Raw genomic sequence first — 23,108 nt, 5'->3', positions numbered from 1 at the left:
GTGTTTTCTATTGCTGTGATGAGACACCATGACTCTGATAAAGAAAACAATTAATTGGGGTGGCTTACTTACAGTTCCAGGGGTTCAGTCTGCTATCATAATGACTGGGAGCATGGAGACATGCAGGCAGACAGTAGCTGAGAGTCCTGCATCTTGCAGGCAACAGGAAGTTGACTGACAGTCACACTGAGGGAAGCTTGAGCAAAAGAGACCTCAAAGCCCGCCTTCACAGTGACATACTTCCATCAACAAGACCACACCTCCTGATAGTGATGTTCCCTTTGGGAGCCATTTTCTTTCAAACCACCTCATGTGTAGATGGAAGTTTCTGTCCCACAGTCATTTAGTCCCAAATAAACATACAGAGGCTTATATTTATTATAAACTGTTTGACTGATGGCAAAGGCTTCTTATTGGCTAGCTCTTTCTTAATTATTAACCCATTTCTATTCATCTATGTATCTCCATGAGGTCTTGGCTTACCGGAGAATGCCCAGGCATCCTATCTTCCTGGTATCCACACAGCATCTCCCTGACAACCCACTCCTGCCTTCCTCTTCCCAACTTTCTCCTAGTCTGGTAGCCCTGCCTATACTTCCTGCCTGGCTACACCCTGCCTGTCCATTAGCAGAAACAGCTTTATTCATCAACCAATAACAATATTCACAGCATACAGAAGGGCATCCCCCATCACACATGGAGACAGGAGAGTCAGGAGTTCCTAACCACTTTAAAGCCAGCCTGGTCTGCATGAGACCCTCCTGTCTTAAAAGGGCCAACAAGCAAAGCCTCTTTGTAGCACTCTTCGGCTCTCCTCCTAATCACAGAAGGGGAAGTATCTGCTTACCAGCTAAACTAGCACACTCTAGTGAGATCACAGAAGCGAAGTTTCCTGCTTACCAGCTAAACTAGCACACACTAGTGAGATCACAGAAGCGAAGTTTCCTGCTTACCAGCTAAACTAGCACACACTAGTGAGATCACAGAAGCGAAGTTTCCTGCTTACCAGCTAAACTAGCACACACTAGTGAGACAGCACACTCACTTCATTCTCATTTGGAAGTACTGCTAAGTTTTCTGTCACGTTCTCACTGAAGGAAAGCCTTGGCTCCATTCATTCGGTCTTCACTCTCTGAACACTAACTCATGCACTAACTCACGACTGTGTTGGAGGTCAGGTGATTGAGACATCTGGGAGTCAGGGGATGGAGTGTGGGACAGAGAGAGCCTGGTGTAATCTAATCCGAGGTATTCACATGTCAGCTGTCTACCTGCACAGCCACTCCTGGGTTGTCGATGGGAGAAGGCTCCTCCCACGGTACTCACATCTGTAGAGAGGCTCTGCCACAGTCCTATTGGACTATAGAGTCGTCGAGGGCTGAGTCAATTCAGATGTGCTCAACAGTCCACACTGGGGTTCTCCTTGTAATGTAATCATTCTCGCCCAACCAGAGAAGATTTTCAGAGTGGAAAACTCAGATGGGATAAAACCTTTCCGCCCAGATCTGTTCCTGGAAACTGTAGATGAAAAGGAGCTGGAGGTAAGTTGGCCAGTATCCCTGGTATTCAGTTATCTGTCTGCTCTAACCATCTACCACAAAGTGTGTGTGTGACACAGCAAAGATGCATTCACATAGAGAAACTGTGCTCAACTCCAGGTTCCTTGGAGGTCGACCATTCTTCCTTCACAAGCTCCTGGTGGCTCCCCTTGTTTTGTAGCCCCCCCCAGTCACATCCTTGCCTCCCCTGTCTTGCTCGTTCTCGTCTCTTCTTACAATAAGAGCCTGATGACTCCATTTGGATCCCCCGGGTAACCCAGTACCACTGCCCTCTCTCAAGATTTTTCAGCTAATCACAGTTGAAAAGATCAAATAGTCCCCATTGTTGACAGTTTTTTTTTCTTTGTGGTCTGACACCAAATGACGCTGTAACGATAAGCGACACACTTACTGAAAGTAAAACTAAGTATTCATTGTAGAAATTACTCACAAGATACCAAACAAGTAACCCAGATGAGCCCAGTAGTTTTCCGCCGCCGAACTGGAAGCTGAAAGCTGGAAAAAAGAGACCAAGACTTCCGTTGTTCAGTCTTTTATGCCTTCCCCCATAACGTCCCTAGCCATGCCCAAAAGTGGGCCTGGCTAGTGACGTAGTTCACCGCCTACGTCCGTATACGTCTTTACGTCTGTCCGTATATGTCTTTAGTCATGCCTAAAGTGGGTGTGGTTAGCAGTGTGGTAAACAGCTCTTTTATTACCTCATCTGTATGCGCCTCTAGTAAGTCACATGGTTAATGGCAGCATTGTTTTCTTCCTACAGTTTCAGTTACCAGAAATCACTGAGGCCCAAGTGACTAAATGGAAAATTCCAGAGTAAACTATTTATAAATCTTAAGTTGTGCAGCACGTTAAAACTTCATGTCATTTTGCTCTGTTCTACTGAGACATAAACCATCCCTCTATCTATCTCTGTATATGCTCTCTTCCCATTAGTCACTCAGTGGGCATCAAGTCTATATGATTGCTGTTGAGGTGGTGAATGAAGAGTTCAAGCAACCCTGTTACTTAATAATGGCCCTCAAGTACATGTGCAGTGGTGCCAGCAAATATTATTTAGTATATTATCATAAGCCTGAAGCCCACCCCTCACCAGTGCCCAAGGCTCGATCTGTGTTTGCTCGCCAGAGCTGTGCAGCCCGAGCTAAGGCAGGGGCATCACCCAGAGGCTAGGTAAGCAGACGGAGGCGGTTGTGGCCTTAGGTCCCTCCCAGGTGCCGTTTTCCTTAGAGCGGGAATGTGTGCTGAACCACTTACCAGCCTGTGTTCAACCGGAGTGGGGAGCAAACTTTATTTAAATAGATGACTGTCACCTCCCCTTTGAGCCAAGTCACAAGCACTGTGGCAGACGAGGCGATGGCCCCACAGACTTCCCCTCATCTACCCTTCCTCTCCACCTCCCTTTTCTCTGTGCCTCTTCACCACGACAGCTGTGCACCAGTGCACGAGGGACACTTAGACACACATGCATGTTCACAATTGAGATGGGGTCTGCACACAGAAGTCTCCTGCATGGTCCTCAGGGGACTGACTCCACTGCAGCAGAGAGGAGACCACCGGGCTTTGTTCTTATGGAGACCCACTTGCCTCATTTATGCCGAGACGCGTTAACTTTTACTTATTACACCTCTGTGTGTGTGTGTGTGTGTGTGTGTGTGCGCGCATGTGCTGCCTAACTTGGTAAGTCGTCTTGCTAGCTGGAGGCTCGTTCCTGTCTTTTTACCCTCCCCGAATCCTAAACACCACGCATTCTCGTAAAGCATTTGGCCCCTCCAATAAACCCAGCCTTATCCAAACGGTGACCACGCTTTAAAGAATTGCACTGGAGAGACCGGCTGGGTGTGGTAGTATAGGTGGCAGAGTCCACACCATGGAAAGGACAGAGCTGCTGACTGGTCCTCATGTAGATCCTTGTGAGATATCCCCGCCTTGATCATGCCAATCGTGAAGGAGAACAGAGAGACTTGATCCTGGAGTTTAGCCTGCCAGAGCTAAGCCTCCCGATTCTTCTTTGCAGGTCTACTTACTCGTCAAAAGCTGCTGGGAGGAAGACCCAGAAAAGAGGCCGGATTTCAAGAAAATCGAGAGCACACTGGCCAAGATATTTGGGTATTGCTGACATTTTTACCTTTTGTTCCCAGTTTTGGATTCCTTAATGATAGCTGCTATTTAGTGACACCAAGGACTGAAAATGCTTATGCCAATAAAATTCTCAGGCTGTAACACACCTGTTACATAAAATTCAAATGATTCAGAGATGGGGGGGGGAGAGAGAGACATACAAAGTTAAACACGCAAGGACAAAGGGCAAAATAAATCATAATCAATCATACTTTTTTAATTAAAAATAGTTTCCAGAGTCTAGAAGAGGGCTCATCAGTTAAGAACGTACTGTTCTTGCAGAGGACCCAAGTTTGGTTCCGATAACCCCGCATCAGGAGGCTCACAACACATTTAGCTCCCCTCCTAGTGGTAGGATGCCTCTGGACTTCCTGGGCAACTGTGTTCAAGGGCACAGTTCCTCCACCACACACACACACACACACACACACACACACACACACACACACACACACATATATAAGTCAAAATTAAAATCTTAAAAACATAAAGTTTCCAAGAGAACATAAAAGTTGGGGTGCATGGGCAAGTGGAGAGTACCTGGGAGGAGTTAAGGGAGGGGGGAAACATGCTCAAAATATATTGTATGAAAAAATGTAAACATATAATTTCCAGACCCTTCTGTAAGTCTAACCTGGATCCCGAGAGTCTACAAAGCTCCTGGGCAATTCTTTTTGTAGAACCTATTTATTTTATACATATGGGCGTTCTGCTTGCATGTGTGTCTGTGTGTCTGTGTGTCTGTGTGTCTGTGTGCAGCACTCATAGAGGAGAGAAAAGGTGTCTGACCCTGGGACTGAAGTCACACACAGTTGTGAGCTGTCACAAGGGTGCTGGGAATCAAACCCAGGTCCTTTGAATCACCCAGTGTTCTTAATCGCCCACCCGTCTCTCTGGGCCCAGATGGGTAATTTTTGGTTATTGTTCTGTTTTTGTTTTTTGAGACAGGGTTTCTCTGTGTAGCTTTGGAGCCTGTACTGGAACTCGCTCTGTAGACCAGGCTGGCCTCAAACTCCCAGAGATCCGCCTGCCTCTGCCTCCCAAGTGCTGGGATAAAAGGTGTGCACCACCACCACCCAGCAAGGGTAATTATTAAGATTAGCAAATTCTTAGATTTTTGAAGATCTAGTTTTCATTTTTAATTATTTGTGCTTGTGTGGGTTTGTGCACACTTGTGCAGGTGCCCAAGGACAATAAAGGCATCGGACTCCCTGGGACTGAGCTAGGATTGCAGGAGGCTGGGAGCCACCTGATGGGGTGCTGGGAGAAGAGCTCGGGTCCTCTGGAAAATCAGAACAGGCCCTTACTGAGCCGACTCTGCAGCCCCCGAGCTCAGCAAGTTTAAAGATCTTCAAAATCACCAGCTATGCCCTAGACACTTTAGATTTGCATTTCTGAATCAGAACAACATTCAAAGTCGAAGTGGGGGATTGTACCCTGCTATCCAGCGACACTGTAGTAGAGATAATAAAAACCTAGCGACAAGTGCTGGGGTTTAAGCTGAAGATCAGGAAAGCAAAGCAGCCAGCCACAGCTCTCACTTCTCCCTCAGACTTAAAGGGCAATCCCATCTCCAAGAATCCTCATCGTGGCTGGAGACTGAACCCCAGCTCCTGTCTTACCTCTGAGTATTGGGATTAAAGGCGTGGGATCCCAAGTACTGAGATCACCTTTGTGTGAGCTCCGTTTCTCGTTTTAGACTGATTCACTCTCGTGTAGCCCAGGGTGGCCCTGGACTCACAGAGATCTGTCTGTCTCTGTCTCCTGAGTCCTGGGATTAAAGGTGTGTGCCACCACTGCCTGGCCTCTATGTCTGTGGCTAGCTTTGCATTCTGCTCTCCTATCAAGCTTTATTGGTTCATAAACAATGTATCACCACACCATGCTGTGTGCTTTCAGTCAACTCCAGCAGGTGGGAGAAGAGAAAGTGGCGTGAGAGCTGGGAGACCAGGTCTCCATGGGAGGACACCATAATGGCTAGCCGGGGGACAGAGGGCAAAACACCTCCCGTACAGGTTACCAACCTCCTCAGTCATAAAACTGCAGTGAGCTGGATGGCGTCTACCATTCCTTCCATCTCTGACGTGCTGGAGGTATCCTAGGTGCAAAGATTCAGATACCTGCTGAGGTGGAGATCCAAGGCTGGGATGAGAGCTGAAGTTAGTTGCCACCATGGTCTGATTGACAGTAGTGGCCACTGTTTGAACAACATATTAAATTCCTGCCTTCTCACTCCTTCTTCCCTAACCTTTCGCTGGGGTCAGAGGGGAGGCTGTGCAGTATCAACGACATGGACCCTCGTGCTGATGCAGGGGCCCCTCCCTAGTCTTTAGCCTTGACTGGGTTTTCAAACATGGCTGCACATGTGAAATTCCCCTGAGGAGCCTTAGGAAACAGTGTCCCCGAATTCTCCCCTACAGCAGTTGATGCAACTGGTCTCGGGTGTAACCTGGCATTCCAGGGGCAACCTGATCTCGGGTATAATCTGGCACTCTAGAAGTAACCTGGTCTCAGGTGTAACCAGCATTGGAAGTTGTAATAGTTCCCCAGGTGATGAAGATTCAGTCAAGGCGGGGAAAACTTTTAATTGAATCTATTCACAGGGGATTAACAGTCATTAGTCCTTGCACCTGCTCCTGGTCCCATTCAGCTCAACTAACCTCTACTGGTGGGGTCAAGTAAGAATCCCTTGGGGGCAGGGCAGTGGTGGCACATGCCTTTAATAACTCAGGAGGCAGGAGGCAGAGACAGGCGGATCTCTGTGAGTGCAAGGTGAGCTTGGCCTACAGAGCAAGTTCCAGGACACAGAGAATCACTGCCTCAAAAAAAAAAAAAAAAAAAAAAAAAAAGAATTCCTTGGGAGCTTGTTAAAAAAATTTCTCTCTTGGGACTGTTGAGACAGCGGATCATTTCAAGACTCTTGCCACACAAGACTAGACACCTGAGTTCAATTCCCAGAAAAACCAGGTTATCCTCTGACTTCCTCTAAACCCACACCAAGGCACTCACTCATACACACACACACACACACACACACACACACACACACACACACACACACACACACACACACAGCAAGCCATCTCCTGGGGGCAGAAGTGGGAACTTGTCAACGGTGTGGCACCTCAGAGTTTCCCCCATGCCTTCGCATGTGTAAGCATTATCATAGTGCGCACAACGCCGTGCGGACCCCACGTGCCCCTCGCTGAGATATGTACGAGCTCTTTGTCTGTTACTACCTGCAGCCTCTTTCATGACCAAAAAAATGAATCTTACATGGACACCTTGATCCGGCGTCTACAGCTGTATTCTCGAAACCTGGAACACCTGGTGGAGGAAAGGACCCAGCTGTACAAGGCAGAGAGGGACAGGGCTGACCGCCTTAACTTTATGCTGCTCCCACGGTAAGGCGCGCTTCCTGCAGATGTGGCTCCCCGTGGTTTCACAGCCAGGCTCCTTGGCTCCCAGCTGAAGCCATGAGCATGCCTGCCTCTCACCATGGCTGGTTTTGTTCTGGATTTCGTCTGGCCTTGCATTTGCTTGGGACTCTATAGGATGGCTTTCTTTTAGAGACCCATGAGCAGATTATTGGGGTTGAAGATGTCTGTGCCTTGCTGAACCCCCTTCTGATTTCACTCTGAAATCGCAGACTGAGCAGATGGTTTGTGAGTTCTAACGCCTCGCTGAGCTCACAGCCTACAGTCACCAGGCAAGTCGCTGCCTGTCTGTCCTCAGTCTCCAAACAGAAACTCAAGCCTGCCTGTGCAGTGTGTGACCCTCGACACTTTCAGGCATTGAGCATTAGCTTCTTTGCTTTTCTTCTTTATATTGCAAGAGAACTCCAAGTTATAAGCAGAAGCTGTCAGTGGGAGAGAAGATGGGTAGCACTCATTAGATGTCTCACCACCCAGGCATCCACGGGCCAACATCAACCTCCTCTTTGTGAAGTTATGGCATAGTCAGAACAGAAGAAAGAGGGCAATGATACGGAAATCCCAAGATAGCTTAATGTTTTCCAAACACTGGTGCCTGAATAAGTTCCTGGGGGATGTTAAGATGAACAAGGTATTGCACCATGGTGGTTTGGCCCCTGGCTTTGTACAAGCACGAAGTAATGGTCTCTTCCCATTAATGTGTGTTACTTCAGTGTAAGGAGAGGCTTTAGTAAAACCATGGGAACGGAGGCCAGCACTGCAGAAAAGAAACATCACTTACCTGTGACATGCATGCTGGACTACACAGTAATGGTGGCTTGCCCGGGTTATTCCTCTCCCAGTCCTTCCTAGATCCACTTCCTCCCAGACTAATGACTGTTTTCCCAAAAAAAGAGTAGTTTCTTCTCTATTAGCCTGGGCGAAGAGGTAGAGGACACACACATGCCTCACTTGGTCCCTAGAACTAGAAAAAGCCTAATCAGAGCCATGGGTCATTCAGCTCCTACACACAGGCTGGAAGGACACTCTGAGAATACACTAGAAGCCCCCACCCACCCACCACCTCACTAATCAGAGCCATGGGTCATTCAGCTCCTACACACAGGCTGGAAGGACACTCTGAGAATACACTAGAAGCCCCCACCCACCCACCACCTCACTAATCAGAGCCATGGGTCATTCAGCTCCTACACACAGGCTGGAAGGACACTCTGAGAAGAATACACTAGAAGCCCCACCACCACCACCACCTCTGGGTCAAAGGGGGTAGGTGTTGCCTGAGCCTCATAACCTGATTGTATTATGCAGAATTGCTTGTCTGGAGAGTACTGCCTAGTTGGAAAAGATAATACCTTGGTTGCCTGGCTGATTGGCATGGGTTTCCTGGAGGATTCACAGGCATTCTGTAATTGTTATTCTCGCCTCCAAATCTTCTCCGCCTCCCTGAACACCCAGGGCCTGGGTCGCAGAAGGCTCACAGTGCACAGGATTGGTGCTGCTCCGTTCTAGTAACAGCTCTGTCCAATGGGATCACCAGAAATTCCCACTTCCTTTTAAGTCCTTTGTTTCCTTAATCTATTTAAAAATGAAAGACTCAGGGACTGGAGAGATTTAGGGTTAGGAGCATTTGCTGCTCTCGCAAAAGACCTGAGTTCCCAGTACACACATGGAGATTCACAACCCTCTCTAACGCCGGTCCCAGAGGATCCTGCGCCCTCTTCTGGCCTCTGCAGGGACCAGGCACGTGTGTAAGACATACATACATGCAAGTAAACATGTGTACAAAATAGAGTAAAATGGGGGATTTGTTCTCATAGACGGCTGTAGCATTTCCTGTGGCTCACTTTCCCCTGGCTGATTCTAAGGTTCCGTGTCTCTACTCAGGCTCCCTTCAAAAACGACCACAATGGCAGCAGAGACTGCCCGGCCCCAGGCAGCCCCAGGCCCCTTCCTCCACAGGAAAGGCAACTTGTCCTAGTCCCCGCTCTGAGAAGCCGCACCTTCCATCTCGTCAGTGGGGGCTTCCTTTGCCGTACTCACAACTTATACACAGTATAGTTGCCTTTACTTTTCAAAGGGCCCAAATCTAGTTCAAAATATCCAACACATTCTGATTAGAATCTATTAAAATTTACATCGAGTGCATTATTCATTTGGCGTGATGCCGTGAAATGCGGGAGAGGAGCAGAGCCGTTGGCTCTGACCAGAGAAGCAGTGCTGGTGGCCTTGGAGTCAGTCTCTTACGTGGTGACACACTCTTCGTCTAGCCTGAATGTGGAGCTGTGCTTGTGTGAGGTTCATTATCAATGGAGAGGTAAAGAGTGACCATGTGTAAGTGTTAGAGCTAGACAGAGGTTAGGGTTGTGAGTGTATGTATACTATTGATAATCTAAGTTAATGCTGAAAATGCTTGTATCCATCCAAGTTCAAATCCATACACGCATGTGTGGGCAATGTATTCGTACAAATGTTATGTGCAATCTGTTCTTTTGCTTCCTAGATACTCACTGGAATTTATTAGAAATCTCAAAAATTTGAATTCTGTTGACAGTTGCTACAATCTGAATTGTTCCTATAAAGCAAGAAAACTCTACAGAGGTTAAAAGTGGTCTCCCCCCTCCTTCGTCTAGGCTGGTGGTAAAGTCCCTGAAGGAGAAAGGTGTTGTGGAACCAGAGCTGTACGAAGAGGTCACAATCTATTTCAGTGACATTGTGGGTTTCACCACTATCTGCAAGTACAGCACCCCCATGGAGGTGGTGGACATGCTAAATGACATCTACAAGAGCTTTGACCAGATCGTGGATCACCACGACGTCTACAAGGTAACTGATTTGTCCTCAGGCTGAGACAGTTGGGCGGTCCCAGGCCACCAGAGCCTGGCACAGCTGCTCCTGTTATTTGCAACTCCTGTTACTCACAAATAACAAGAGACGAATAATGCTTCCTGTTGGTGCAGAGGTCCTGAGTTTGGTCCCCAGCACTCAAGTCAGGGGGCTCAGCACTGTCTGTAACTCTAGCTCCAAGGGATCTGTCACCATCTTCTAGCCTCCCCAGGCACCTGCATGTATGTCACAGAGCCACAGATAGGCACATACAAGCATGCACACAAAAATAAATAAATCTTGGACACTTATTGAAGAGGTGGTTGGATCCAAGCTGAAATGAAAGAGATCTGGAATAATTAAGAAAGGTCAAATGTCAAGATGACTCCCCATCCCACCCCACCCCACCCCCAGTTTTAAGAAGTAGCATGGAGGAACAAATGATAGCAAAAATGAATTTGAGGTGGCAAATGTAGAGAAAATGGCAGAGTTTCAAATCGCCTCCAAAGCAATGGACAACATTTAAGTCGACTGCAAATGAAGCAGAGACCGTGGGCTTATGATAAACACGGCACAAGACTGTAGACATGCTTGGTAAAATAGAATGTAGAAAATGGTCACAGCAAAGATGACTTGTCTGGCCATTTGGTACATTACTGAAACCACATGGGGTCAGTCAGATGATTTAATTAGTTTTCATTTTAATTGTTAAATGCATGACTGTGTGGGCTTCCTTGTCTGCACCACTCATGTGTAGGTGCCCATGGGGGCCAGAATGGGACATCTAATCCCCTGGAACAGGAGTTACAAGCAGGTGAAAGCCACCATGTGGGTGCTGGGAGCTGCACCCTGGTCTTCTGCAAGAGCAGCAGGTGATCTCGACCACTGAGCCCTATCTGCAGCCCTGCAACCAGATTGTTTGAACATTTACAGAACTGTCACTACATCTGCACAATCTACATAATTATGAAACAATTTTATATTATTAAAAGCTTCCGTAGCTGCTTTGTCATCCAGTTAACTAGACTACTAGGGGAAAACAAAAACAAAAAGCAAAACGGGAGAAACCGGCATAGAACTGCCCTGCACGAGGAGGACAGAACTGTGCTCATACTGAACTCCCAACCCCTTTTTGTAGTAGATTCTATGCAGGCTCCTGTTCAGTTCTGGCGCCTTCCCGCTGGGCAGAGCCACTGATGAGAAAGTGTTCCCACAGGTAGAGACCATTGGTGATGCCTATGTGGTGGCCAGCGGTTTGCCTATGAGAAATGGCAACCGACATGCAGTAGACATTTCCAAGATGGCCCTGGAGATCCTCAGCTTCATGGGGACCTTCGAGTTGGAGCATCTCCCTGGCCTCCCAGTGTGGATTCGCATTGGAGTTCATTCAGGTGAGGAGTTGGGTGTCCTAGAAAGTGGGGATCATTCACAGTAGAACACACAAGAGCATCTTCTTAAATTCTGCATGCCAAATGTGGGGTTCATTACACACATCCTGACACATTTAGACCCAGTCCCCAGAGAACACTTGAAATAATACCATGGATAGCACTGTCGATTGCTGGATATATAAATATTGACCACCCCAGAAAACAAGAAGTTCTGGATTTCCCATTTAAATCATAACATCTGCTGTCTGACTTATCACCTCCCCACACAGAGGCCCAGATCCTATTCATATCCCAATAAAATACTACAGCACTAGGGCTGGAGAGATGCCTCAATAGTTAAGAGAGTATACTCACGCCGGGCGTTGGTGGCTGCATGCCTTTAATCCCAGCACTCAGGAGATTGATCTCTGTGAGTTCGAGGCCAGCCTGGTCTACAGAGCTAGTTCCAGGACAACCTCCAAAACAATAAAGAGAAACCCTGTCTCGAAAGAGAGAAAGAGAGAGAGAGAGAGAGAGAGAGAGAGAGAGAGAGAGAGAGAGAGAGAGAGAGAGAGAGAGAGAGAGAGAGAGAGAGAGAGAACTCACTTGTAGAGGACCTGGGTGTAGTTCCCGGAAGCCATGCTGGCCAGGTTACACCCAACCATAACTCCAGCCCCAAGAGATCTGATGCCCTCTTTCTAGCCTTCTCCACCACCTGCATTCATGTGCACCTACCCACACCCAAATGCACACATGCATGCCAATGAAAAGCAAAATCTTTTTTATGAAATATATAATTCAGAGAAAAATGGCTGGTCAGATTCCTCCAACGTTTACGACTATTCCACCCAGCACTACAGAGAAACATGCGGGTCACATGGAGGACCATGGGAGTGTGATAACCCCAATGAAAGGGGAACCAAGACAAAGCTAATGAGTTTATTCAAGACGTTAACAATTCACAAATTGTGTCCTGAGACACAGCTTGTCCAACAACAGCATGCAATGTGGACAGACAGAACAGAGTGAGGCTGGTGGCCTGGTACCTGCTTGGAATCCTAGCACCACAAGGCCAAGTCAGGAGAATCTCACATCTGAAAGCATGAGGGACCGGGGGGGTCCGAGGTGAGAGGCAGAAAACATCTGATTGGTTAAAGTTCTGAGTTACCAATATCTGAGCATCTGATTGGTTAAAGCTCTACATTATCATCATTTGATCAGTCACCAGTCTATATGACTCACTGGAGCTTAGGGGCTGTGACTGCGTGTGTATAAGTTAGGCTTTTCATTTAGGCAGCAAGTAAGGATATCGTTTGTTACATGGAGATTCAGGGTAGCAAGCTGCCTTGGGCCTCCAGTTTAATTTATAGCTTTGAACATAGAAACGTGAGAAGGTAAGTAACCAGTCTTGTAGAGTCACGTGGTTGGAGGGGAACTCATACCCAACCCCAGTGTCCAACAACAGAGGAATGGGAAAAAAACATGTGGCATGTAAACACAGTGGAGTGTTTAATCAATCATAAAGGAAAAGAAAATTACATTGTAGGGAAACGAATTTACATCATTTAGGGGAAAATGGATACAGCTGGACATAATCATCGTAACTAAACAAATTAAGCTAGTATCAAAAGCCAAAGGCCACGTTTCTCTCGTATGTAGTCCCTAGACTATGTACATATGTAAAGCTGTGTACCTGTACGAACATGAGAGAAGGAGACTGCCTAGAGGGACAAAAGGGACTCATGAGGGAGAACAGGAGAAGGGAGGCTGGCGGTGGGTAAGGGAAGATGATCATGAGCAGTGAGCATGTAGCTATGGAAACTGTGTAACACAGCACCATGTACCATAACATGCAAGACGAAATGGTTTTAGGTCATCCTCACTCATGTTTTGCATGACACATTGTCTTGCTTTTCACACATGCACATGTGCAAGCACACACACATGCAAACACACATACACATGTAAGTCTTCTTCTCTATTCCATCTCTCCTGTGTTTTTGTTAGGGGCTTGTCTGTTTTTGCTTTGTATCAAATCTTATAGCGTAGGGCTCAAGACTCAAGGTAAATTCCAGTATTCTGAACTGGTTTTGGTTTGTTTTGGTCTTCACTGGCAGGATAAATGTACAAAGAGACTCTTGTGCTTTAGGATTTTTAAGTTGCGTGCATGTTTGTAAGTGTCTGTGCACATGAGTGCAAGCAGCTGTGGGTGCTAGAAGAAAGTGCCAGATGCCATGGAGCTGGAGTTGCAGGCAGTTTGTAAACCTCCAAACTTAGAGTCTGGAACCCCACTCAGGTCCCCCCTCTCTGAGAGCAGTGCACATTCAGTCATAATCACAGTGCTCAGGAGGCAGTGGATCTCTGTAAGTCTGAGCTACCCTGGTCTACACAGTGAGTTCCAAGACAGCCAGAATGATGTAGTGAGACCTCTTCTCATTTTGTAAAGCTAATCAGAAAGCCAGTAAGTCCCTCTAGTCCAGTGGTTCTCAACCTGCGGGCCATGATCCACTGGGGGAGAGCACCTGAGACCATCAGAAAGCACAAACATACACATTACAATTCATAACAGTAGAAAAATTGCAATTATGAAGGAGTGATAAAAATAGTGTTATGGTTGGGGTCACCACAACATGAGGCACAGTATTAAAGGTCTGCAGCATTAGGAAGGTTGAGAGCCACTGCTCTAGCTGGAAAGCCAGTCTTCAGTTTCCGTGTCCGTGTTTAGCTCTGCATCCAGTCATCCCCACTAACCCTGATGTGATGACCCTTCTTTCTAATTATCTTTTCCTGGGGGGCCGTGGACATCCACTCAGTGCAGATACCAGGGCGAGCACAGTGACGGCCAAGGAAGCACCGTCACCCACATCTAGCTTGGTTTGGGTGACCCCACATCACTCTAAAGTCCCAGGGATGATGACTCTCTGCAGCTGCATGGATGGTGTCCCTGCTTCAACTGATCTCCCACCTCATACATATATACTGTAGCATCTCCCTAGACCACATGCAACTGGAGCAGAACCACAGAACTGGGGAGGAAGACACAGGAGAGACAGAGGGACAAGGACAGAGGGACGGAGGGAGGGACAGAGGGGCTAGAATCTCAGATAAGGGTCCAAGGATTCTCCTATACAGGATGTCAGCAGCTGCTCCCATCAAGACTATGGCTGTGTAGGCTTAAGGAACCAAAGTCCACAATGCCCACCCATGATGACACAATACACACTCTTGTCTTGGTTTTTGTTCTGCACGTTAGAGCATCCTTGGGCCAGAGACTTAACCCAACAGCGTTTGTGTGGCCCAAAGTGCTTATGGAAGACTCTGCTAAGTCCTTCTGAGCATTCCATTATATGCTACCAATCCTAGAAATAAAACCATGAAACAAACATAGACATGGGCAACTGTGTCTTCCACTCTGTGGTTCTTTCTAGCAATCCAGAGTTCAGGGTTGTGTACTTCAGGACAGCGGGCAAGCTGTGGGGTCACCTGAGCACTTCCCAGAAGCCCTTGATTTTTAATTGTTGGCATTTTTGTGACCTGAACCTCTGAATGCCTTTGTGTTCAGTGAAAACATGTGTTCTTGGCTATAACCAAAACCTGAGAGTGTGCATTCCTTCATTAAAGGAACCACACATTGTTCAGCCACCTCTCCTGCCTTGAAGTATTCAGCCTCCTGACCTGATGTGAGAGAGACTCACCCATCCCAACTCCATTCTTCCATGTGCAATGACGCCTCCTCCTCCTTCCTTCCCTCCAGGCCCCTGTGCTGCTGGTGTTGTGGGCATCAAGATGCCGCGTTATTGCCTGTTTGGAGATACCGTCAATACCGCCTCTAGGATGGAGTCCACTGGCCTCCGTAAGAAGGGGGGTTGCTGTTTTCCAACAGAGATTCTGTCTTCCAGGAGACACGCTTGAAGAGCTCACTATGTAGTGCTTGAGATGCAAAGTGTCAGCAACAGCAACAGACCCCTCACAAGGGCTAGACTTGAGCCTGTGTTAACAGGATTGCCACGTTTGATTTTGTTATATTTACTGCTGGTTGTTTTAGCCTTTGTTTTCTTTCTTCAGTTTTAGACTGTCCCTGTGTTTTTGGTTCATGTGCAGTGAATTCGGGCATGTTCTAGCTGGAACAGTCATGAACTTTAGCACAGATCCACGGAACTGTGTGGTATCCAGTAGGAAAGATATAGACCAATCACACCGTGGCTCGAGTTCATCTTGCCTGTTTATTTGGTTTTTTTTGGAAACCGATTTTAGCAGAGACAAAGTGTCTAGGAATTTGTTACTGCACGAAGGTTCCAGGTTCCTTTCGATTGGATCAGTCTTCTACAGTTTACAAGGCATGTGTCTGGCAAAACTGAAGAACCATGCACTACATACAATAGATGCTCGATCAATATTAATGGTAATGATGAGAATAAAAATGTGTGTTACAGGGAAGAAAAGCTGTGGTAGATTATCGTAAGAGCTGAGAAAAACAGGGCCCAGGACAAGATTTTGGTAGTTAGACTGCCAATCTGTTCTTAGCATGTGCAACGAAATCAAATTATCAAGACAAGAATGAGGTGAAAGTCAAACAGACTTAGACTAAATAGAAACTGTCTTAGCCATCACCTGCATGTGTTAGGGTCAGTTACTCCATCACTCAAGGTCCCAGGAAGATGAACACAGAGGATGACGTGCTAATCTTGTCAGGAGGGTTTCTGGACAGGACTCGGGTGATGCAGTTGTCTGGTCCATGGAGGGCGTCCCCTGTTCTGACCACCATAGTATCTATTGGAATGGCTGTTGAGCACACCACCAGCCTTGGGTGGGACACCTCATCACTTGTTTTTCAGAAGGATAATGGTGCTGCTCAAAAGGAAAGTTTGAGAAAGCCCAGAGCCCAACTCTTCCCCTTGTTCTCAGCACCTTAGCTGTTTACTGGGCTTTAAACTGCAGACCGCTCAGCCAAAGCCCGAGCCCAGGCTCGGCATGAGAAGCCCCATCCAAAGCCAGGTTCAGAGTTCCCACTGTGAGCTGGAAAGAGACTCAGTGGACAGAACTCAGGAGTGACAAAATCCCCAGAAACACAGTGCCAGACCCTTCTGCCTACGTGGGTGGTATTTTCTCCTCTCACCGACACTGTTTTTACAGTTCCATTCACCAAAATAGCCATATATGCTTCTCCACGATGGAGAATAGGTGCTTAGCGTGTTACTGACACCTAGAATCGGAGAGAAACAAGCGTGGCCATATTGGGTTCCCACATGGGGAGATTCTCACCAACCTGGTTTGTGTTTCCAGCCTTGAGGATCCACATGAGCAGCTCCACGATTGCCATCCTGAAGAGAACGGATTGCCAGTTCCTGTATGAAGTGAGAGGGGAAACGTACTTAAAGGTAAGGAGGCTGCAGTCGTGTGAGCACTCAGACACGTGTGGACCACGTGTGAGCAGTCGTGTGAGCAAGCACTCAGACACGTGTGGGCCACGTGTGGCCCTCCACCAAGGAAGTTAGAAAAGACAAAGCTGGAGAGCCCTTCCCATCCCCCCTGCAGGGAGGTCCCTAGCACCATCCTCACTGGAGAGAGAGCATCCACCCAGACGTGTGGACCCAGAACTTAGCATCATCCTCACTAGAGAAAGAGCATCCACCCACCCGTGTGAACCCAGAGCTGCTCTGTGCTCCAGCAAGCCCTTTAGATATTCTGTGCTGTGACCAGTATGCTATGAAGCATTGCTGCCAGGCTGGAGAGGTGGCTCAGAGGTTAAAAGCACTGGCTGCTCTTGCAGAGGAAACAGGTTCAATTCCCAGCACCCAGGTCACCGTCTGTAACTCCAGTTCTAAGGGATCTGATGCCCTCTCTCGATCTCCACAGGTACTGCACACACACGGTGTGCGTACATACATGCGGGCAAAACACTCGTACACATAAAGTAAAATAAATCTAAAAATAATAAAAAATAAGACAACACCAACGACAAGAACAAACCACTCCCCCCATTCCTTCCACACATACGCACGGTCTGTCCCCAGTTCCTCCTCCCGACCCAAGAACCCAAACCAGTCAGGAGTTACTGAAGTCAAAAACCCTGTCCGCTCACCTTTGAATAAAGCTTTCTCGACAGTTGCTTTTATCATTCTGAAGCTCAGGACCATTGGCTACCAAGATGTGGGCCCATACTCCTCCCCGCTGAGTCCCTGTTAAACTGCAGGAGTCCAGACTCCTTGCTGGTCTCATGGGACTCTGAGCAGACAGACAGGCACCCATAGTTTGAACAAGCATTCTGATGTTTGGACACGTAGATGTTTGACGATCAAGGATATAGTCTCACTTTTTCTCTCGTGTGTGTGTGTTGGATGCATGTGCTTATGTGAGGGTACACCTGCATGTGTGTACACTTGCAGTGGAGAGACCTGAAGTTGATGTCGGGTCTCTCCCTTGTTCTTCAAAGCAGAGTCCCTCATTCAGGTCTGAAGATGACTGATACGGCTCCTCTAGACAGCTGGCCTGGCCAGGGCTTCTCTGTCTGTCTTCTGAGGCTGGAGCTATGGGTAGGGTGGACACCCACCCAGCATTCATGTGGGTTTTGGGGTTCAGAGCCTGGTCCTCTTGCCAGTATGACCAGCACTTTAACTACTCAGTCACCTCCCCCACCTTTGTCCTCACTGTTAACACAGCTGCCCCGTGATGCTCTTTAAAAATTATCAGAATCTTTTGACAATTGGTCTGAGGCCAGCAACTGACCAGGCATTATGGTTTTGTCTCTAGGACCCTCAAATTCTGTGGCATGTATATTGGAAAATGTGACCTTTTATGTAAAATTGTCTAAGAGCACACTCAGTTTCTTGTGAGTCTCCCACAAGTACATTTACTAATCCGAGATTGTTTCCCTAAAATACTGTTTATGTTTGTTGGCACAGAACTGTGGGTGGATTTCTCCCTTTTTTTAAAAAGTGTATTTACGTGTGTGAGCCGTGTGTGTGCGTGCGTGCGTGTGTGTGCGTGTGTGTGTGTGCGCGTGCACGCGCACCAGAGGAGACCTCTGTGGAGTCTGTTGTCTCTCTTCCCACCTCTGTGCATGCCCAGGGATGGAATTTGGGCTGCCAGGCCTTCGTGGCCAGTGCCTTTAACACCCGAGCTATCTGTCCTGGTGCCCTCACCTTGTTTTCTGAGGCAGGGTCTCCCACTAAACCTGGGGCTCACTGATTTGACTAGACTGGCTGCTCAGTGAGCGTCAGGAACCCACCTGTCCTTGCCCCCAAAATGGGGGTTGCACCCCGCTTTGTACTGGGGTGCTGGTGATCTGAACTCGGGTCCCCACTCTTTCACAGCAGGAACTTTCCAAGTGAGCCCTCTCCTGGGGCCTGAATTTCTCTATTTTTAAGGTAGGGTTCTGAAAATATCGCTATAATGTAATCTGAAACACCTTCTGGGGGAAAGAAAACTCTATTTTAAAACAGCCAATGTGGCTGGGCATGGTGGCTCATGCCTGAAATCCGGATACTTGGATGTCTGACCCAGGAGACCTGCTGGGATTACACAATGAGCTCCAGACCTGCCGGAACCATGCAGTGAGACCTTGTCTCCAAATAAATAAGTTAGCTGATTAATTAATAATAAGTTTAAAAAACAAACAGAGAGGGGCGGGAGAAGAAAAAGTAAAAAGGCCAGCCTGGTGGAAGACTTACTAAATTTTTCTAAATTTTAGGTGCCTGTGGTGTGCTTAAACACAGGCACTGATGGGCAGTGTGGGGTGGTGGCCTCTTGGAACAGATCATCGTTGGGGCGGTGGGTGAGAGCAGCGCCTTCATGGGACCTTCTTTTGTCTCATAGGGAAGAGGGACAGAGACCACATACTGGCTGACTGGGATGAAGGACCAAGAGTATAACCTGCCAACCCCACCTACTGTGTAAGCTTCTGGGTGTCAGGGAGGGAGCGGAGCCGGAAGCCCTGGGTTTGTGGACACACTGTACTAACTGGCGGAACTCACCCTGACAAGTGCTTAGGGACATGAGAAAGTCTAGAATGGTCCCTTCCCCAGCTGCTGAACTGGGGTGTCCAGAATGCAGTGTCTTCCTGACACTCAGTGACCTAGAATGCCCCTATCTTCCTGACACTCAGTGACCAGGAAGCACCACCTCTGTCGCTCTGCAGTGCTAGGTTTCTCTCATAAGCCAGATGTGTGTTCACACCGGGCTGCTCCTGTCCCCTTGTCCCAGGGACGCTCCAGCTGGGAAAGGGACAGAGGCCACTCTAGAACTGGAAAAGATTCTGTTCTTACTTCATTGATTTTAATTTCATTTTGTGTCACTGGGTTTCCTTCTGTCCTCCTTGTGCCAAGGATGTAGCTGCAAGGCGATAGATTGGTAGATGAAGTAGAGTTCACACACACACACACACACACATACACACACGCACACACACATACACACTCAGCACACAAACTACATACACACATTATACACACACATACACACACATACACACTCAGCACACAAACTACACACACACATTATACACACACATACACACACGCGCGCGTGCACGCGCGCACACACACACACGGAGATACAGACTGAGACATCTCTCAGTCCTGTCTCAGTCTCTCAAATGCTGGTTCTCCAGGCACCTGCCACCATGCCTCACCCAGATACATTTTAAACAGCGTATCTCAATTAAAATCTCCTTAATTTGCCAGGTGTGGTGGCACATACTTTTAATCCGAGCACTCAGGAGGCAGAGGCAAGCAGGTCTCTGTGAGTCTGAGGACAGTCTAATCTGCACAGACACTGTCTCAAAAACAAAGTGGGGCGCGGGGCTGCTGGAGAGATGGCTCAGTGATCAGGACTGAATTCAGTTCCCATCACTGCACTGATTGTGTAACTCTAGTCCAAGGGGATATGATGCCCTCCTCTGGACTCTATGGGCACTGCAATAGTGCCACCCCACCCCCACCCACACATAATTAAAAATAAAACAAATCTTGGAGCTGGAGAGATTACTTAGCAATTAAGAATACTTGCTTCTCTTCCAATGGATCTGAATTTGTTCCCCAACACCCACATCAGGTTATATGGGATATAATCTCCAAGGGATCTGATACTTTATTCCTGGCTTCCACAGACACCCACACACATGTGGCATACATTCACACAGACACAGAAACACACATAAATAAAAATAATGAAAATGCATTCCTTTCACTTGCTGAAAAGCTGGTTAAATTCTGCTCATGAAGAAAGCTATGGTTGTGTTCCTAGCTTCTTCAGGAGAGCATAAGGCAGCTTGGACCTCACTTCATGCCTATTTGCTTCTTAGAAGGAACAGAGAGATGGCTCAGAAGTTAAGAGCCCTAGTTGCTCTTTCAGAGGTCCTGAGTCAAGAGGACCCAGGTTTGGTTCCCAGCACCCACATGGCAGCTCACAACCGTTAGTATCTCCAGTTCCAGACACCCTCTTCTGGCCACCTGGGCACCAGGCACACATGGTACAAGACACACAGGCAGACAAAGCACCCATACACAATAAACAAACAACAATAGGAAGGATAGAAGATTCTGGAAGCAGAGAGGCACTATACATTCCCACTCCTGCCTCCTCCTGTGTGTTGGTGTCCCTACAGAGGATGCCACCAGCCTCGCCTAAAGTCATGGTTCTGGGACTTAACATGGAGCCTGCACTCTCCCTAGATAGGAGGAAGATGTCACATCTACCTAGCAGGTTTCAGTTCTGACGGTGACTCAAGTTGTCCTGCTCCATTGGCAAGCCTCCTGCCTTCAGCTCTGTTGCTGCTGTGTGTAGAGAGCTGTTGGAGGAGCTCGATACGGTTGTCTTGATTGCTTTGGCTGGAGAGACCCTATTGTTCAGAGACCTAGAGGCCAGACAGACAGACGATATAAGCACCAGACAGAAGACAAGACACCAGAGATGTCGAGTCAACCTGGGAAGCCTGACTTCAAACCAGGACTGACCAGATCTTTCCTAAACTTTGGAAGCCTGCTGCCATCATTAGCCTTCTCCAATCCCCACACTCACAGCTACGTGGGGAACCAGGGTGTTTCCAGGGCCGTGTGGCAGAGTCCTGATCTCCCCTCGTTTCTCTCCCCGGATCTCAGTAGACCCTTCACCATGTGCCCCAGTTCTAGCAACGTGTTTCGTCCATTTCCTGCCTGCGACGTATTACACTGACGCACAGCAGGAAGCCAGTTCTGTGCAGTCATTGAAGCGGGGCGGGATTTCGTACTCCGTGCATTCCCTGTGTGTAGCACAGAATAGGCATCCACTACTTCGGGTCTGAAGCTAAGGAACATTCCATGTGGATAGATAACAACGTTTTCTCTCCCCCCCACACTTTCCAGGGAGAACCAACAGCGTCTGCAAGCAGAGTTTTCAGACATGATCATCAGCTCCTTACAGAAAAGAGAGGCCTCGGGCATGAAGAGCCGGAGGCCCACGAGGGTGGCCAGCTACAAAAAAGGCACCTTGGAGTACCTGCAGCTCAACAACTCAGACCACGAGAACACCTACTTTTAGACCTAGGTGAGATCTGAGAACTGACCAGTCACCTCCGATGTTTTCCAGAGACCTCAGCAACACAGACAGGCGCCAAGGCTCACTGCCCTGCTTGGAGCACAGACTTCTTCCACAAGTCACCAGGGTGTTCCGGTTTTGTTTCTTGCTTTCGTTTGTTTTATTGGGCAGAGTCTCGTGGATCCCGGAAGTCCTCAGTCTCACTGTATACAGTGAACTTGTAGCTCCTCCTGCCTCCACCTCCCGAGTGAGGTGCGTTTCCTTGGCAGTGTGACGGCTCTGCACTCTGGAGACATGTCCCACAGTTGCCCAAGGAGCGTCAACCTGGAAGAGGAGGGAGGAATATGCTATATAAAACCTGCAGCTTTGTTCTTACTTCATTTCTTGTTTTGTTTTGTTTACTGGCTCTTCTGTACACATGAGAGAATGTTTTTTAAAGATTGTCTCAATTGTATTTTAAGTAGCATATCTCCATGAAAGTGTGCTGAACTCGTTAATGTTTTGCAGAAATCCTGCTGGATATTAGGTAAAAATAAAAGTCTTTAGAGTCCTGTATGTGTTTCTACTGTCTGCTCTCTCCCTGGGGCTACAAGTCATCAACTCCTGCTTGCTGGAAGACAAGTGGTCCACAGAGAAATAAGACAAGGGTAAAGTTGTTGCTCAGGGGCAAGATCCTTGAAGGTCGCTAGCACTGTTGTCATTTCCGGGCCCCACGGCCACCCACGTGGCCATCAGCATTCAGGCAAAATGGCTAGTCATCCCAGGTGTTAGCATTTCCGGGGTTGGCCACACCTGCACCATCAACATTCAGTCGAAATGCCTAGTCATCCAGGGCCTTATGGGCATGCACAGCGGGGCCACGTAATGTAATGTAGGAGTGGCGTGGCTACGTTAGCCCCCATATGCATGCACTAAGTGACCTTTAGACGCACATACTCCGGACCAACTTCCTCTCTCCCCACGTTTCTTCCAGACAGAGCTGTGCTCACCCCCTCTCCCTACTCTTTGATAATAGAACTCTTCAGTGGGTTGTGGTGTGTATCTTGTGGTCTGCTCTAGCACAGTAACAAGAACGTGGCAATTATTGATTCAAAACAGTGGGTTTGCCTTGGCCTGTCTACTTAGCAACGTGAATGTGCAACTCGTGTCCTGACAGAGACCGAAGAAGGGGCTAGCAGGGGTTCAAATCCTACGCTGCTCTGTTCTGTCTCGGAAGTCACCAGTATCCCTAAGGATCTGCTATCTCTGACAGTGTAGCCCCTTCCATAAGTGACACATGGCTCTCCCTGAGT

The 23,108-nt window shown here is 47.9% G+C and overlaps 1 protein-coding gene and 1 long non-coding RNA gene across 2 annotated transcripts in view; one reads left to right on the top strand and one right to left on the bottom strand.

The window, feature by feature from the left end:
• Gucy2c (guanylate cyclase 2C) overlaps positions 1-22,371 on the top strand; it is an 81,052-nt gene extending 58,681 nt beyond the window's left edge. Inside the window, exons 19-27 of the mRNA XM_005072889.4 lie at positions 1,453-1,541; positions 3,574-3,665; positions 6,923-7,081; positions 9,742-9,934; positions 11,151-11,325; positions 15,059-15,157; positions 16,588-16,682; positions 19,120-19,196; positions 21,645-22,371. Coding sequence (XP_005072946.1) covers positions 1,453-1,541; positions 3,574-3,665; positions 6,923-7,081; positions 9,742-9,934; positions 11,151-11,325; positions 15,059-15,157; positions 16,588-16,682; positions 19,120-19,196; positions 21,645-21,819 — 1,154 coding nt within the window. The 3' untranslated portion in view covers positions 21,820-22,371. The remainder of the gene's footprint in view (positions 1-1,452; positions 1,542-3,573; positions 3,666-6,922; positions 7,082-9,741; positions 9,935-11,150; positions 11,326-15,058; positions 15,158-16,587; positions 16,683-19,119; positions 19,197-21,644) is intronic.
• Positions 15,509-16,654, bottom strand: LOC121139682. Its single transcript, XR_005876579.1, has 2 exons — positions 16,571-16,654; positions 15,509-16,058 (listed from the first exon to the last, which is right to left on the bottom strand). It is a non-coding gene; the product is annotated as an uncharacterized LOC121139682 (long non-coding RNA).
• Positions 22,372-23,108: the final 737 nt, after the last annotated feature.

The sequence above is a fragment of the Mesocricetus auratus genome, unplaced genomic scaffold (genome assembly GCF_017639785.1).
Source record: "Mesocricetus auratus isolate SY011 unplaced genomic scaffold, BCM_Maur_2.0 Super-Scaffold_100001, whole genome shotgun sequence".
NCBI classification, from domain to species: domain Eukaryota; kingdom Metazoa; phylum Chordata; class Mammalia; order Rodentia; family Cricetidae; genus Mesocricetus; species Mesocricetus auratus.
Note: the sequence above shows the minus strand (reverse complement) of the source record. Positions and strands in the feature narration are given on the sequence as shown.